Source organism: Dipodomys ordii, unplaced genomic scaffold (assembly GCF_000151885.1).
Source record: "Dipodomys ordii isolate 6190 unplaced genomic scaffold, Dord_2.0 Scaffold21, whole genome shotgun sequence".
Classification (NCBI taxonomy): Eukaryota; Metazoa; Chordata; class Mammalia; order Rodentia; family Heteromyidae; genus Dipodomys; species Dipodomys ordii.
Window position 1 is genome coordinate 8,911,648 of NW_012267237.1, and position 15,290 is coordinate 8,926,937.

General features: G+C 39.6%; 1 protein-coding gene across 1 annotated transcript in view; it reads right to left on the reverse strand.

Annotated features, from left to right (window-relative positions):
- Dnah5 (dynein, axonemal, heavy chain 5) overlaps positions 1–15,290 on the reverse strand; it is a 197,962-nt gene that overhangs the window by 115,491 nt on the left and 67,181 nt on the right. Inside the window, exons 31-36 of the mRNA XM_013013842.1 lie at positions 13,588–13,741; positions 11,981–12,144; positions 8,811–8,967; positions 6,230–6,442; positions 4,879–5,103; positions 3,113–3,285 (exon numbers count right to left, since the gene is read on the reverse strand). Coding sequence (XP_012869296.1) covers positions 3,113–3,285; positions 4,879–5,103; positions 6,230–6,442; positions 8,811–8,967; positions 11,981–12,144; positions 13,588–13,741 — 1,086 coding nt within the window. The remainder of the gene's footprint in view (positions 1–3,112; positions 3,286–4,878; positions 5,104–6,229; positions 6,443–8,810; positions 8,968–11,980; positions 12,145–13,587; positions 13,742–15,290) is intronic.

Below are 15,290 nucleotides of genomic sequence, written 5' to 3' on the forward strand. Positions count from 1 at the left end.
AGCGTCTCTCTTCACATTTGTGAGACACCCGGAGCATCCCACACAAAAAGGTTAGTAAAGAATGTGTGTCCTGGGCTGGGAAGGTGGCTCAGTGGTAGAGCGCTTGCCTTGTATGCATGAGGCCCTGGGTTCGATTCCTCAGCACCACATAAGTAGAAAAAAAGCCAGAAGTGGCACTGTGGCTCAAGTGGTAGAGCCCTAGCCTTGAGCTGAATTGCTGAGGGACAGCGCCCAGTCCCAGAGTTCAGGCCCCACGACCGGACCCAAAAAAAAAAAAAGAACGTGTGTTCTTTCATAGTAAAAATCATGATTAACATCTTCACTGTCCCGGGCCCCTATCTGAATTGTCATTTTCTGCCATTCTTGTTATCTTAAGTTAACTATAATCCAAACATATCAAGTAGACATTTTGAGAGATAAAAAGATACTCATATAACTTTGTGCAATATATTTTTTATCATTTTCACCCTAAATAATTGTTCATCTCTTACTATGCCTAATTTATTACGTAAATAGCCTAAGTACATCTGCATAGGGAAAAAAATACCTATTATATATTCTGTCTGTTAAAGACAGAATCAATACCAGACGGCATCAATATAATAACAGCCAATCAGAGAGCATCCTCCAACGGTCTCGGAACCTATCCCCACAAACACAGAAGGACTCTTATATGTGAACTCTAGTCTCTATTGACTCCAAAAGAAGAAAATGAGAGAGGCCACTGCCTCCCTAAGACTACACAGCTGCTAGGGCGGAGCCGAGTGGTCAGAGAAGACGCACATTGTTAGTCCTGTCCGTACTTCCAACACTTCCAACCAACACTTCCAACAGCCTCTGATTTCCTCTGTCCTTAGTCTTAAGTGACAGCTCTGGTAAAGATAACTCCAGTGCTCTCTGCATGTGCCCAAAAGTAAAAGGAAGGATGGCCAAGTTTGGGAGAAAGCGCCACGGTTTTACCACGTTAGGATGGCAGCCAGATCATCTGAGATGAGACAGCTCCACCCACATGGTGAGGAGCTAGCGACCCACTGTCCTAATTCTCCAGGGCTGACTGACAGCAAGAGGCTGGCAACACACCTGTGAGCGCCCCAGCACTGGATTTTTACAGAATATTCACTTTACTGAGGAGTCTTCTTTTTGTTTCTAGTGAATTCCAATGTCTCACCTTTCACACAATTAAGAAAAACAAACACGTATGCATTGGATTGAAATAAACTTTAGAGCTACTTCCACTTACGAATGCTCGCTAGTTTTGCTTTCAAAATTTTCAAAGTTTTAGTAAGAAAAGAAAAAGAAGAAGTTATATACTATGATACATGTGAAAATTGGAATGAATTTTGACTTAAATATGTCATGAAAAATTACAGGACAGAAAATAAACTACTCAATCATTTTGAAAAACATTCCTTTTCTTCTCCCTCTCTCTCACTTTCTGATTTCTGTTATATTTAAATTTTCACCACAAAGTAATAAATTTGGAAATAACCACTTCTTCCAGTTCTTTGGGAAATATTTATTTAGCACTTAGTATCTAACAGAACTGTTGTAGTGAATAGACTGAATGAAGACTACGCTTCCAGGAGTTTATGAAAGGAAATGCTTATTTAAAATAGATAAAAATGGAAAAAGAAGTTGAGCAGGGCAACTGTACCGCCACCAATGTGGGGGGGGGGGCGAGAGCCCAAAACTCTTCCAGAGTGACATTCATGCGGAGAACGGAAGGAAAGGAGGAAGTGATGCAATCACATACTAAAGAAATGGCTCAGGACAAGAGAGGACAAGTCCAAGGCCTTTGAGGCAGCGTGTGTGCTACACCTGTTTAAGGAATAGCTAAGGAGCAGGTGTCTGGAACTGAAAGAGGAAAGGAAATGAATGTACAGGGGCCAGCTCACACCAGGCCTGCTAGGCTACAAAGATGCTAGCTTCTGCTTTGTATGAGGTGGAATCTCAATTGAGGGCTGGGGGATAAGAAGTGACAAGGTAAGACTCACGTTCCGGTGCATGACTGGAGCCTACACTGTGGAGGGCAATAATGGACAGGGAAATTACAATCACTGTAATCCAAACTACTCAGGAGGCTCGGATCTAAGAATCACTGTTTGAGGCCAACCCAGGCAGGAAAATCTGTGAGACTCCTATCTCCAATAAACTACTGAAAGAACCAGAAGTAGAGCTGTGGCTCATTGTTAGAGCATCTAGTATTGATGAAAAAAAAGGTCAGGGATAGCACTCTGGCCCTGAGTTCAAGCCCCAGGACTGGCCTTCAGGAAGGAAAGGAAGGGAAGGGCATGGTGGTGCTTTGGAAGGAAGGAGCTGGGGTAATTGTCCACTATCTCAAAGGCAATTCCTGCTTGGGAGCTCGTCACAGTTTTAAACTAATATTATTGACAATCATTAAGTGTGTGCCTTCAAAGAGTACAACCACACTTTTCTATATGCATACAATGCAGAATGATTAAATCAAGCCAAACAGTTATAATAAGTATTTAGTGGATTTCTTAACAGAGAACATATAATGTGGCTGACATCACAAAGGTCAAATTAGACTAGGTGAAATACTGACTTCTAATCCTGGAAGGGACCTAGGGGGCTGCCCAGTTCATGCTATAGACATGGCGGAGTCCAGGGAGGTACGATGGGGCTCTGCCTAATGAAACTGGTAAATGACAGGCAAGGAGCAGAAGTGAACTTCCTGTGTGCCAGCCACTGAGAAGCATGTTCTCTCCTGCACTGTTACCCCATTTCTACCTGTCTCTTTGGGAAGGAGTGCAGTAACTAATGAAGCCTTCAAGGCTCACTGTGATCTACACCTAGTGACACACTGCCATTAGCTGCCTTTCTTGCCTGTTGAACATCCACAGAGGCATTTACACTTTGCCTCTGTAAGACTGAGGTGGAGGGGGCCAGGTCTATTACGAACACCAACATAAATCCCATGTGAAGACAGGTGGGAACCAGAAACAAGGACTTGCAAACACTTTGTTAGGAAAGAGTTTCCAAGCCCTACAGAGACATGAAGCTAATGCCTTCCCTCCACACAACCTAAGAGAATAAAACTGTTGGATGAGAGGTGAGAAGAGGGTTTGAAATCACAGAATCTTTCCATCACCTGTCTGTGAGTGGAGTTATGACAAGCCTGTCAGTGCAGCCTAAAAATTCATTCTGGTATATGAAAGCCACATCTGTGATGTGGATGTTCATCTTGTCAGAGTCTTCGTTAAAGTAAAACCTGCACTGTTTCAACCACTCAAAGTCTGTAGGGCTCTTGACATGCAGATGACACTGAAATGCAAAAGGTGTAGGTTAAAATTGAGATGGGAATCATTTATTCCATAGGCATTAGCATTTATTTATGCAGATCATAAAGTACAGTCATTATATTTGATGTATATTATGTAAAAATTGAACTCTGTAACTTGAGCACAGGGATGGGGGGAGGGAAGAATGGGAGAGAAGAATGGAAGGTGTGACATTGATCAACATGTATTATACTCATAGCCTGACTTATGGAATTGTAACCTCTTTGAACAAATACTTAATTTTTAATGGAACTAAAAGACTACCCAATAAGTCAGACACATCAATTATCATCACCTAACCTATTCAGTTATTGATCAACAAAGAAAGTTCAGAAGACATGGGTAAAGGAAAACCTAGCAGAATTAATTGTGCCCCACCAATTTAAATGGCCTATGTTAAGGGTGAGACTTGTTTTTTGTTTTTTGTTTTTTTACAGTACACCCCTTAATGCCCAAAATCAGAACATTTCAAATACAATCCCACAAATACATAGTCCACAAAATACAGTCTGTAGAAAGCATGTTAGGACATAAAAAAGAAGAAAACAATGTCATTAGGAAAAAAAACTATTAAGATTATGACAATGCTCATTACTGAATTGTTTTTTAATCTTTTAATTATTTTTCCTATGAACTTGTAGCAGACCAAGACTTTGAATGTCTAAATGGCAGTGCATTATTGCTCAAGCAATGCCTTTGTCTACATTTTTAAACCAAAATTTTAAGCCATTCTAACCATTTTTCTTGACAAATAAGAAATCTGAAATTACCCTGAGCCCTTTATTTCTAAGAGGCAAACTGTGTGCTTAACTATTAAAAGAGGAGATTAGCACAAAGGAGCTTGAATGTGCTGTCTTTTTACTTCCATTCCATCAGCACCAATCTTTCATAATCTTTTTTACATAATGGGGTTGAGACACAATCCAGAAAATTATTATGAAAGTAAGAGGTCTAGCCTCTTATCTAATGTTGTATTTCACAGCAGAAGGCAAATTTCATTTCTTTTCACATTTCACACTTCTATAACTTCCCAGCCCTCCCTTCTACCACGTTGTCTCCTTCAAGGAAGAAATCCTGCACAAGACCTGAAGGTCACAAGCTATATTAAGAAAGACTACTTTATAATCTGTGACATAATATGTAGAAAGACCTACAGGATGGGCTAAAAGAAAACCTAACAAGCTCTAGCTAGCAATACTAGTTATCATACAGCAGGAATATAGCAAGAAATTAGTGATTTTCCACCAATTACTAAAAGCACAAGACAAATGGAAACATCTCAGGCTGCCATGTGACATTTTAGCATTTCAGATTATCAGACAGAGAACTTGTAAGTGCAGCCTAGCCTCCTGTGCTTCAGTAACACAGTATAGATCATCAGAACACATCTGAAATTTTGATTCAAGGTTGAAAAGAAAGCCTGGAAAACAAGCTCAGATCAGAAAGATGCCTCTGCCTGAATTTAACCTTTTCCTTGAATTCAGTCAACCTAATTTCAGGAGTAAACATGGACAGTGTCTAGTGTGGGTTGTTTATTTCTTTTTTGTATATGCCAGTGCATTTATCAAGGACTTACCAACTCATCAAAGATATCCCTTTGGTGCACATGAATAGTAATCAAAGTCTCATATTTCACTCGCTCCATGGAGCTCAGGTCCTTTGTGGTGATGTCAATCAGTGTGTTTAATAGTTCCAAGAAAGACTGATTGGTTTTCTGCATGATTTTTTTATCAAACTTGGCATTTCTAAGGGCTTCTTCTGAATCTCTGGTCCATATCATTTGAATTCCTAATAATCCAACCTTATGGAAAGTTTAATAAGGTATTTAATAAGACATATTTACATATTGCATTATAAGGTAGACATAGCATAATGAATAATTATAATTATTATGTAAATGTAGTGACCAGTACATCATTTTAATCCTCATATTTAAAACCCATAGAAACTCTATTTGTATTACTTACCTGGCAATTAAATATAAAAAGCCCTATGATGTCACTGTAAGTTTTATCATAATTTTAAATCAGCTATCTTTAACTCACATTTCTCTCTAGTATAGATTTTAAGTTATTTGCAGGTAAAAAGTATGTCTTAAACTGACTTTTCCCAAACTACCACAATGCTTATACATAAAAGATATTCATGGAGCTGGGAAGGTGGCTCAGTGGTAGAGTGCTTGACTCACATGCATGAGGCCCTGGGTTCAATTCCTCAGCACCACATAAACAGAAAAAGCTGGAAGTAGCACTGTGGTTCAAGTGGGAAAGTGCTAGCCTTGCGCTGAAGAGCTGAGGGACAGTGCCCAGGCCCAGAGTTCAAGCCTCAGGGCGACAAAAAAAATATAAAAAAAAGATATCTTTACTGATCAAAAAGACTAAGGAAACACTGTTCCCTGTTACTTTGGGGTGTGTGTGTGTGTGTGTGTGTGTGTGTATGTGTGTGTATGTGTGTTTGGGTGGGGAGGGGTTTAGTACCGGTTCTGAGGCTTGATATCAGGGCCCGAGATTCTTTTTCTCAATGTTAGTGTTCTACCACTTGAACCACAGAGCTTTTATTGGAGATAAGAGTCTCACGGACTTTCCTGCCCAGGTTGGCTTTGAGCTGTGATCGATCCTCAGATCTCAGCCTCCAGAGTAGCTAGTATGAGCCACCAGCGCCCAGCTTGTTCCCTGTCTTAAGTTGGAAAAAATAGGTCAAGTTCTGGACAACCCAAATGAATAGTTAAGCCTATATGTAATATATGTGTGTGTTTATCCAAATAATTCTAATGGAAGTCTTTTAAGTTTATCCATATTTAATAAATTATGAAAATTGTAAAATTAGTCCAGAGTTAAATTAGGCCATCGTGAAGTTCACCAGAGGTGATATCTGAGATTTAAGATGACTATTTTCTAGAAAATACTTTCCAATTTTAAAACACTGACCTGAGCAGGGAAAGAAGAGAGAAATTCAATCAACTGGAAACCCATTTCTTGAATATTTGCAGCTGCCTGCCGAATCACTCGGTGTAATGAAGCCTGGGACTCCTCCAAGAGATTATTGAGCCACACTTCCACATTGCCCTCGGCCATGACAGGTTTTTCCAAGTCTATCGTCTCGCCCTCTCGTGAGGAAACTGACAAGATTCGGTCGTAGATCTGTGTTAGAAGATGAGAGGGAAAAAAATTTGTATTCAGAACTTTTTAAGGAAAGTTAAAGTACCGATCATAAAATAAAAGGCAAAACTTGATGCCAAGTGATTTTCAAAACATCAAAAGTTAGCCATGAAATCTATAATGGAGTCACAAACAATCCATAGCCTAAGGGAGAAAATCTGTTCTCTAAAAGATAAATAATAAATGGATAAAGAAAAATTTTAAAAATAGAAATGGTAGCTGGATACCGGTGGCTTATGCCTGTAATCCTAGCTACTCAGGAGGATGAGATCTGAGGATTGTGGTTCGAAGCCAGCCTGGACAGGAAACTCCATGAGACTTTAATAAACTACTCAAAAAAGCCGGAAGTGGCACTGTGGTAGAGCTATCACCCAGGCCCAGAGTTCAAGCCCAGTACCGCCCCCCCCAAAAAAATTGAAATGAGCCTATATCCAACACAGAATTAGCCAGTTGACATTAAAACAACTTGGTCAATCCAGTTGAGGAGGACAAAGCAATTACAAAGTAATTCCAGCTCTGTGCCAAATTAGAGCCTGATCTCACAGCCAATGTTTTCTCATCAAATACACTCCCTGCCTGGCCATTGCAATCAGTCTCTACGCAGAAAGGCATGAGGAGAAGGACATAGTATTTCAAGTAACAAGACTCAGTTTCTACTTCTACTGGTTCTCTTTCATGCAGTGCTGAGAATGCATTTCTTGCTCCCATCTGGTCATTAAAAATCACACATGCCCTGCTTCCCTACCAGCCTCACACTGTTCGCAGAAATTCAACAAAAATAACACGACTTATTAAATAAATATGAGCGTTTGTTTCTGCTATTTGATGAAAAGGAATCTTTTTTCTTTGGGGCTCAAACTTAGTACTGTGCTGATAAAGTCTTCCTCAGTTCTAGACAGAAGTGCTTAGCAAGAAGCTGATGGGTCTTAAGTTTCAGGGCTTCTCACCAACATAGATACTTTCCATGTTTTTTAACAATGTTAATCTCTATAATTTTGTAAGGTTCAAGACTCACAAAACCAAGATCTCCCCCTTCTCCTACCTGGTTCTTGTAATCATATGGTAAGAATAGGAAAGACAAAAGCCTGTCACCCCATCATCAAGTGAAGGTTTCCTGATAGGTCTCCCTATCTGACTTGTGCTGAATTTAAACAGCATCATAATTATTCACATCCAAAGTTGTTAGTGATTTAATTGCCAAATTTCAATGTCACACTGCATAAAAATGACTTCAGTGTTGAGTATGATCCATTCTTTCTTAAAACATCAGGACAAGCTTCATTCTTGCACATTGGTAGGTGTTCAACCACAATGACTAGGTCTTTTTTTTTTCTTTTTTTTTCTTTTTTTTTTTTTTTGCAGGTCGTGGGGCCTGACCTCTGGGCCTGCGCGCTGTCCCTCACCTCTTCAGCTCAAGGCTAGCCCTCCACCATAGAGCCACTGCACCACTTCTGGTTTTCTGAGTGGTTAACTGGAGATAAGAGTCTCATAGACTTTCCTGCCCTGCTGGCTTTGAACCATGATCCTCAGATCTCAGCCTTCTGAGTAGCTAGGATTACAGGCCTGAGCCACCAGCGTCTGGCTTTTAAAGACTAGTTCTTAACTGCTTAGAATGCAGTAGCTCTGCCACTGCACTACCTGCACTCCAGACACTCCATTTGTTTACCTCACTGTCTCTTCTACCAGACCACGAGTCCCTGCGCCTGTGTATTCCCATTAACAAATACAACATCTGACATGTAGTAGTTACTCTATAAACTAAATTGCATGCAATCATGGATAAACTAAGGGTTTATATGAGGTACTAGGTAACTGAATACAATGCTAGAAGAGACGGGTCACTTTGCTAAGGATTTTGGGTAAAAGAATAGAGCAAACAAAATCCAGCTGTACGATTATTCTCCCAGTTGAATGACTTCCTTTCCATCCCATACAACCCCATGGTATTAAAAACACAGTAGTAGTATGAATCAAAATAAAATAAAATAATGAAGGAGATTTAAGAATGCATGCCAAAAACTTCTGAAACCTGACAAAATTAATCCCTACAGAAATTCTGTTTCAGGTACAACATTGTAAGCAGTTGATTTGTCTTATTAACTTTCTAAGTAGTTAACTGGCTTATAAATTCATGGATACCACACACCATGCAATCTTGATCCCATTCAAACTATTATTGACATTCAAATGTACACCTTGGATGATGAGACCATATGGTTCTGAAGGTAAAGTTAGCCCCCAAAGTTTGTTTTAGTCAGGAGCCCAGCAGTAAGGACAATGAAGTAATCGTTTATAAATAGAGCATTGGAGTAGCTTCAAGATGGTAGCCAGCAATTCGAATGGGGCAGACCTTGTCGTGAAACTTGACAGTTTTAATATTGTCAAATACATTCAGCAAATGAGCCTGGATTGTGTGGGAGTCCGAAGCCTGCCCCAAAATCTCCAGAAGAGCAGGATCTGAGACAAAGAAGAACCGAGGAAAGCAAACTCGTTTTTTCTCCAAATACCTAAACAGGGAAGAAAAGAATACATGTGTATAAATAACACAAAGCTGGCCTTTCTCAAAATTAATAAACCTGGATGAAAGGAGAAATTGTGCAACAATCTGATTTTCCCACATGATTTGATGCCTTTGGTTCATCAGGAATTTTGTCAAACCTAACATATAAAACATCTTGTATTTCTTTTGTAGAGAACACAATAAAATAGACACAGAGTGTTTGGTGTGATCTTTGTATAGCAAAAACCCACATAATATCGCAAACATCGTAAAAGAAAATTGAATAAGCACATCATTGGAACAGAGGTGAAATCCAGAGATGGATGAACCTCATAAGGGTCCCTGACTCCCAGCAGCTACCACAAGGCAGAGCACATACCTGCCACTGAGCTGCTCCCAGTGGACTAGTGTACATTTGTTTGATGCTAAAGCAGTCCCTCGGGCTGCAAAGATTTTCCTATTTATACCTCTCCACCTTCACTTTGTGCTATATTTTGTCCTCATTTTCATGGCCATATTTTTTAGGTGTGGGGGATTTTTTTCATTGTTTGAATTTTAATTTAAACCTTTTTTGTGTTGTCTTTACATTCTGTTTTGTTTCCTAAACTTTATTGTTCTCTTTTGGTTTGCTTTGCTCTCGTGTTTTGGAACAGGCTGTCATCCTCTTGTCAGGACAAAGCAATTCTCCCGCCTCAGCCTGCCAAGGGACTGAAACTACAGGTGCACCATGACACCCAGCCTTACGGTGATTGTCATTATCATAGCTTTCTGAAATTTTACTGGTGGTTTTAAATTTGGGGGGTGTCTCACATTTCTGTTTTCTTGTTATTAGTATTACTAATCATTCCAGTATCATAGCAGAATTCTCGTCCTAGGAACATGCTTTTTCCTAAGGGACTCAGTGCATCAGAAACCAGAGCTTCATGGAAACCTCTCCACACACATGCTTGGATGGGCGAGGTTCTAGAATCAAATTCTGGCCTCGTGTGGCTGAGCAGCCTGCACAGGCTGGGGCAAAAGCTAAATTCTTCAAGAAAAAAAAGAGGGCTTTTTCCCAAAAAAGAAGGCAAAGGAAAAAAAGGAGACTTAAGGGAAAACTCATACTAAGTGAGGAATTTGTAGAAGAAATGGCCATGTCTGCTCTCATGATGGTGAATGAGCCTGGGTAGAGGTCGTGGGGAGCTGTAAATAATCCTCTAACTCTCAGCCATGAGGCACAGGAAACCCTCATCACTAGCCCCTGTGGCAGGTGCATCTATTTATTTTGTAAAAAAAATGCAGGCTGTCCTCAAAACAGAGAGGAGACGGGACTAAAAAGCAGAGACCAACCAAGGAGTATTCTCTTCTACCTCTTGTTTTCTTACTCTTACTTTTGTGCTACAAAGTTTAATTTGGTCGTAGGTTTTTCTTTTCTTAGTTTTATTTCTTTAAAAATCGCAATCTTGTATAACTTTGATTTTTATTCTTAATAACTTCCCTGTGAAGTTTTATTCCTTATTTCTTATCCTCCTTGAAGCAGTCTAGAGCAGACAGAGTCCTAGCAAGTGCGGAGTGTGTTTATCCAGGCAGACCAGGCTGGGAGGAGACACGTAGGAATACCATCTCTATGAGAAAAGGAACCCATGGACATGTTTGCACTTAACTTCCACATGAATTATGATTGCGCAGCATGAAAACGCTGCCCGTCTATGCTGGCTTTCAATAGCATGCGAGAGTGTACTTTTATGTAAATGAGAGAAGTCAAGTGTTTACACTGGACTGACATGAAACCTCTGGTAACAGAATCAAAAGACACAAAAGAAGGAAGAGCAAGAGGAGGAGGAGGAGGAGGAGGAGGAGGACAATTTTACAGTGGACTGTCTCTGAAGAGTTATAGAACAGTGCAAAAATGTCAAGTGATATAGTAAGATATGTGCATAGTAAGAAGACTAAAGCAATAGAAAGATCAAGGTGTATGTCTATGTGCATGCAGGCATGCGTTTGTGTGTCTGTCTGTCTGTCTGTCTATGACAGCAGATGAGGGATGAGGATGAGAGGGATGTGCAGCCATCCTTGCTGTGGACAGGCTATGGATGATCCCTCAGCAAGGTTTTCAGTGGTGACTGAACCCGCACGCTCCCCAGTGATTCCTGCCCATCGGTCCTCCATCTGGAACCTAGGAGCATGAATCTCCAAGGTCCCTACAACACAGTTGGCCATGCTAAGTAAACATCATGGTTTTAAAAAATGGCACAGCGTAAAACATTAAAAACAAACTTTTTGCCACATAACCTTCACTATATTATTTGACTTAATATGGTAAGCTGATCAAAATCACTAATCCTTCAGAGTCTATTTTTCTTTAAAAAAAATGTATTTTGGGGGCTGGGAAGGTGGCTTAGTGGTAGAGCGCTTGCCTTGCATGCATGAGGCCCTGGGTTTGATTCCTCAGCACCACATAAACAGAAAAAAAATCTGGAAATGGTGTTGTGGCTCAAGTGCTAGAGTGCGAGCCTTGAGCTGAAGAACTAAGGGAGAGCGCTCAAGCCCAGAGTTCAGGCCCCACAACCAACAAAAAATAAATAAATAAAAATAAATAAATACATAAATCAATAAAATATTTAAAAAATGTATTTTGGGGGCTGGGAAGTTGGCTCAGTGGCAGAGCGCTTGCCTTGCATGCCTGAGGCCCTGGGTTCGATTCCTCAGCACCACATAAGCAAAAAGAAAAAAGCTGAAGTGGCGCTGTGGCTCGAGTGGTAGAGCGCTAGCTTTGAGCTGAAGAGCTGAGGGACAGCACTCAGGCCCAAAGTTCAGGCCCCACGATGGGACCCAAAAAAAAAATGTATTTTGGACCACTTCCTTATAAGAGTACAAATATAGTTAAGCATTCAGTGAGAATATAAGGCTTGGAAGGCTCAATTTTATCTCTTTACACAGGAAGTAAACCTTCGTAAATAAGACAAATTGGGCAAATGCTAACAATCCTCCCTGCTTCCCCTGTTGTCTCCAGGACCCCAAGGCCTTTCGAGTGAACTTACCCAGTAAGGGATTTCTGGCATATCTCCAGTTGCTCCAACAAGTGTGGTAATAGCTGTCCCATGGTTTCATCTCCGACACAACACTGAACCACAGTTGGCATCTCATGTGCCCGAGTCATGATCTTCACCCAAGATTTGTCTATATTGGAAAAGCGCTTGGCTTCCTAAGAGAAAACAAACAACAGCACATCTGGACCTCTCTGCCCTCTTGAGAGCAAAACACTCTTAAATCTCTAGCTGAGGCCAGAGGCCTAACGAAGACAGATTTCCATGCTATAGATGCAAGATCCGCACATGCTCTATCCTTCCTGGGTCTTCTGTAGCATATCATCCCCTTTTAAGTGACAATCTCCAGCTCAACCCTGTCACTGCCATTCGGTTAAGCAAAAACAGGAAACAGATATAACAAGGATAATTCGGGAGGAAATGACATTTCCCATTGTTTTCAAGGAGTATCTCTAAATGGGGTGAATTTTCTATTTTCAAAGTTTTTACCCTAACCACAATATTGTTGCTGATTGGCAAAAAATATTAATAATAACATTGGCATAAAATAAATTGTAGTAATAACTAATATTGCAAAAAATTATTTTTTCTAGAAAAGTGGAAAATTTACATATTATTTTGAAAGGATATGAATAATACTTTTTCTTTAAAATTTTATTTGTATTACAAAGTATATATATATATTTTATATATATGTATATATAACCAGATATGAGAGCAAGAAGCTCCACTTTGATCCTTAAATAGTCCATGTGGAAGTTTCCATTAAGCCCAATCTTCTTCTACCAAGAAGAAAAGCATATACAAATATACAAGCAAAAATGAATACATACTAAAAAAAAAATTACTGTGTGAATACTGCTGGCCAAAAAATGAGTGTGGTTTACAAATGATTAAGAGATCTGCCTACTTCAGTTAAACTTCAAACTAACCAAAGGGAAAGCTATGAGGACTAAAGTAAGAGAACATTCATGCAGTGTAATCATGCCCCCGAACTCAGAGATTGCTCAAATGTTATAATTTAACAAACAACTTGTAGTAATTGAATAAGAGTTCTTGAGATGTGTTTAAAATCACTTCAAAATCTCAAAATATGCCCATATATACCTAACAAGATAATTACAATTTGATGAGAAAAATATAGCCAGTATCTTGAGAAAAAGGCCTTTGTGTTAGAACATTTTCCTGCAGCTTTCCTCCACCCCTTAATTTTACAGCACAGATATAATTGAGCATACATTATTTTAAAATTTCAGTAATAAAAGAAGAAATTATCCAACCATTGTCAAGATAACTATGCCATAATTCCACACTGTTCCCAATTCTACCTTCAAATTATCTGCCAAAGCATATCAATGACACAGGAATTCGTCCTTTTGTTTCTTTAAGCTCTGGATTCCTTACCAAACATTGCAGTTTTATAGCAGTCTTACTCTCTGATAGTCACCTTTTCCTTCCCACAATTCCTTTGAATATTAAAAGAATGAGCTTCAAAAATAAAATGACGAGGGGAGAGGCTTTCTGCTTTCTTAAATAGGCGATGTTCCTAGATTTTTTTTCTAATTGGAGAATCTGATGAAATCATAAACAAAATCCCAAACCTTGGGCAGCTGCTTGGCAATGTCTCCTCCCACAAAGACAGCTTCTAGATAAATCCACAAGTTTTGCACAGTCATCCAGTTCTCAATGATGTCTGTGGCGTTGGAAAGGTACTGCACCCATTTCTGAATCTGAGCTTTGAACGGCATATTGTACCTAAAATTTAAAAAATGTGTTCAGTATGCTGTATTGGTTGTATTAGTGTTGTTAGCAAATTTAAAATTCTTTTTTTAACTTGATTTTTTTTTTAGTGTCAGGTGGGGGATACATGTAATCCCACCCACTGAGAGGAGCAGACAGGAAGATCCTATTCCAACATCCACCCCAAGACAGAAAACAAGGCTCTATCCAAAACAAATACACAAATAAGGGTTAAAGGGGGGGGCTTAAAGAGTGGGTCAGGTGGTAGTGTCCATCTATTAAGTGCAAGGACCTGAATTCAACTCTAGTACTAACAAAATGATGATGATGATGATGATGATGATGATAGGTATTATTTTTAATCTGCTTCTTACAACTTCAATTATGTTGCTCTCTTTTGAAGGAATGTTAGTTACCAAGTGATACATTTTATTGCATTATCTTAGTTTAGATAATTTTTATTTTGAACTAGATCAGGAAGAATAGTAAAAGACTCCTAATCTAAAGAACAAATCAGGCATGAGATTCAATTCAACCCAGCCCTGGAAGCTCGGGCCAAGAAAATCATACTCTCTCTAAAGCCTTTCTTGTCTATTTCATGAAGTCTCTAGTTTTCCACAAAATATAAAGCAATTACTAATGGGAATTAGACAACAAATGCCAGTTTCCACTATGATAATAACACCAGAACTTCATTAGCCTCTTCTGGATCTCTTTCTAACTTCCATTTACCTGTGTCCAACCCATTTATGTTTCTATGTGCCTGCGTAAAACCTTATGCACGTACATGTGTATACTCCAATGACCATTTTGCTGCCTCTCCTATCGTTAATCTGTCTTCCCTTTTGGATCTTTGAGTCAGAGCTTCTAGAGGCCTCCCAATGTCATTTTTCGCTTTTGATGAATACAGAGCCCCATTTCTCAGTGGGCTCCTAGCGACCCAACTAAAACACAGTGTTTCCACTCCCCCTTGGTCACCGTGTGCAGTCATAGGCCTGAGCTGCACACCATTAGTTCCTAGCTTTTCGCTGTCCATTTGGGAAGCATCCAAATCAACTGATGCTCCCCTGGCCACCCAGGCACGGAGATGTCTAAAAGTTCCCTAGGCAAACCTGGTGTGTGTGAAGGTGAAGAAGCCTGAGGTATGAGCAACCATATTGGATAAAAGTGGTGATGTAGAGAATGAGGTCGGAAGAATGAGTCAGACAAAGCTTAGGCCCCTGATCATAAAGTGGAACCCATCTTTAATCTTGAACCACCTACCTTGAGACTTCTTTTACAACAGAAGGTTACAAACTTCTATCTTTTATGAGTAATTGTGTAGGTGGTGCTTCTGTTGCTAAAGAACAATTTTATTCCAAAACAATTGTACAGCAAACCTTGGCTTGTTTTGTAGATGTATTGCATGTAACTTTGACCAAGCATGAAATCATAATTTTTTTCAATCTCAGTAGAGATTTAAAAGACAAAAATGTTCAATTCCTACATGCACATTATACAGGCTCAGTGGATGAGAAGCAATCAGTTAGTATGACATTATCATCAGTGCTGCTTAAATCAGTGT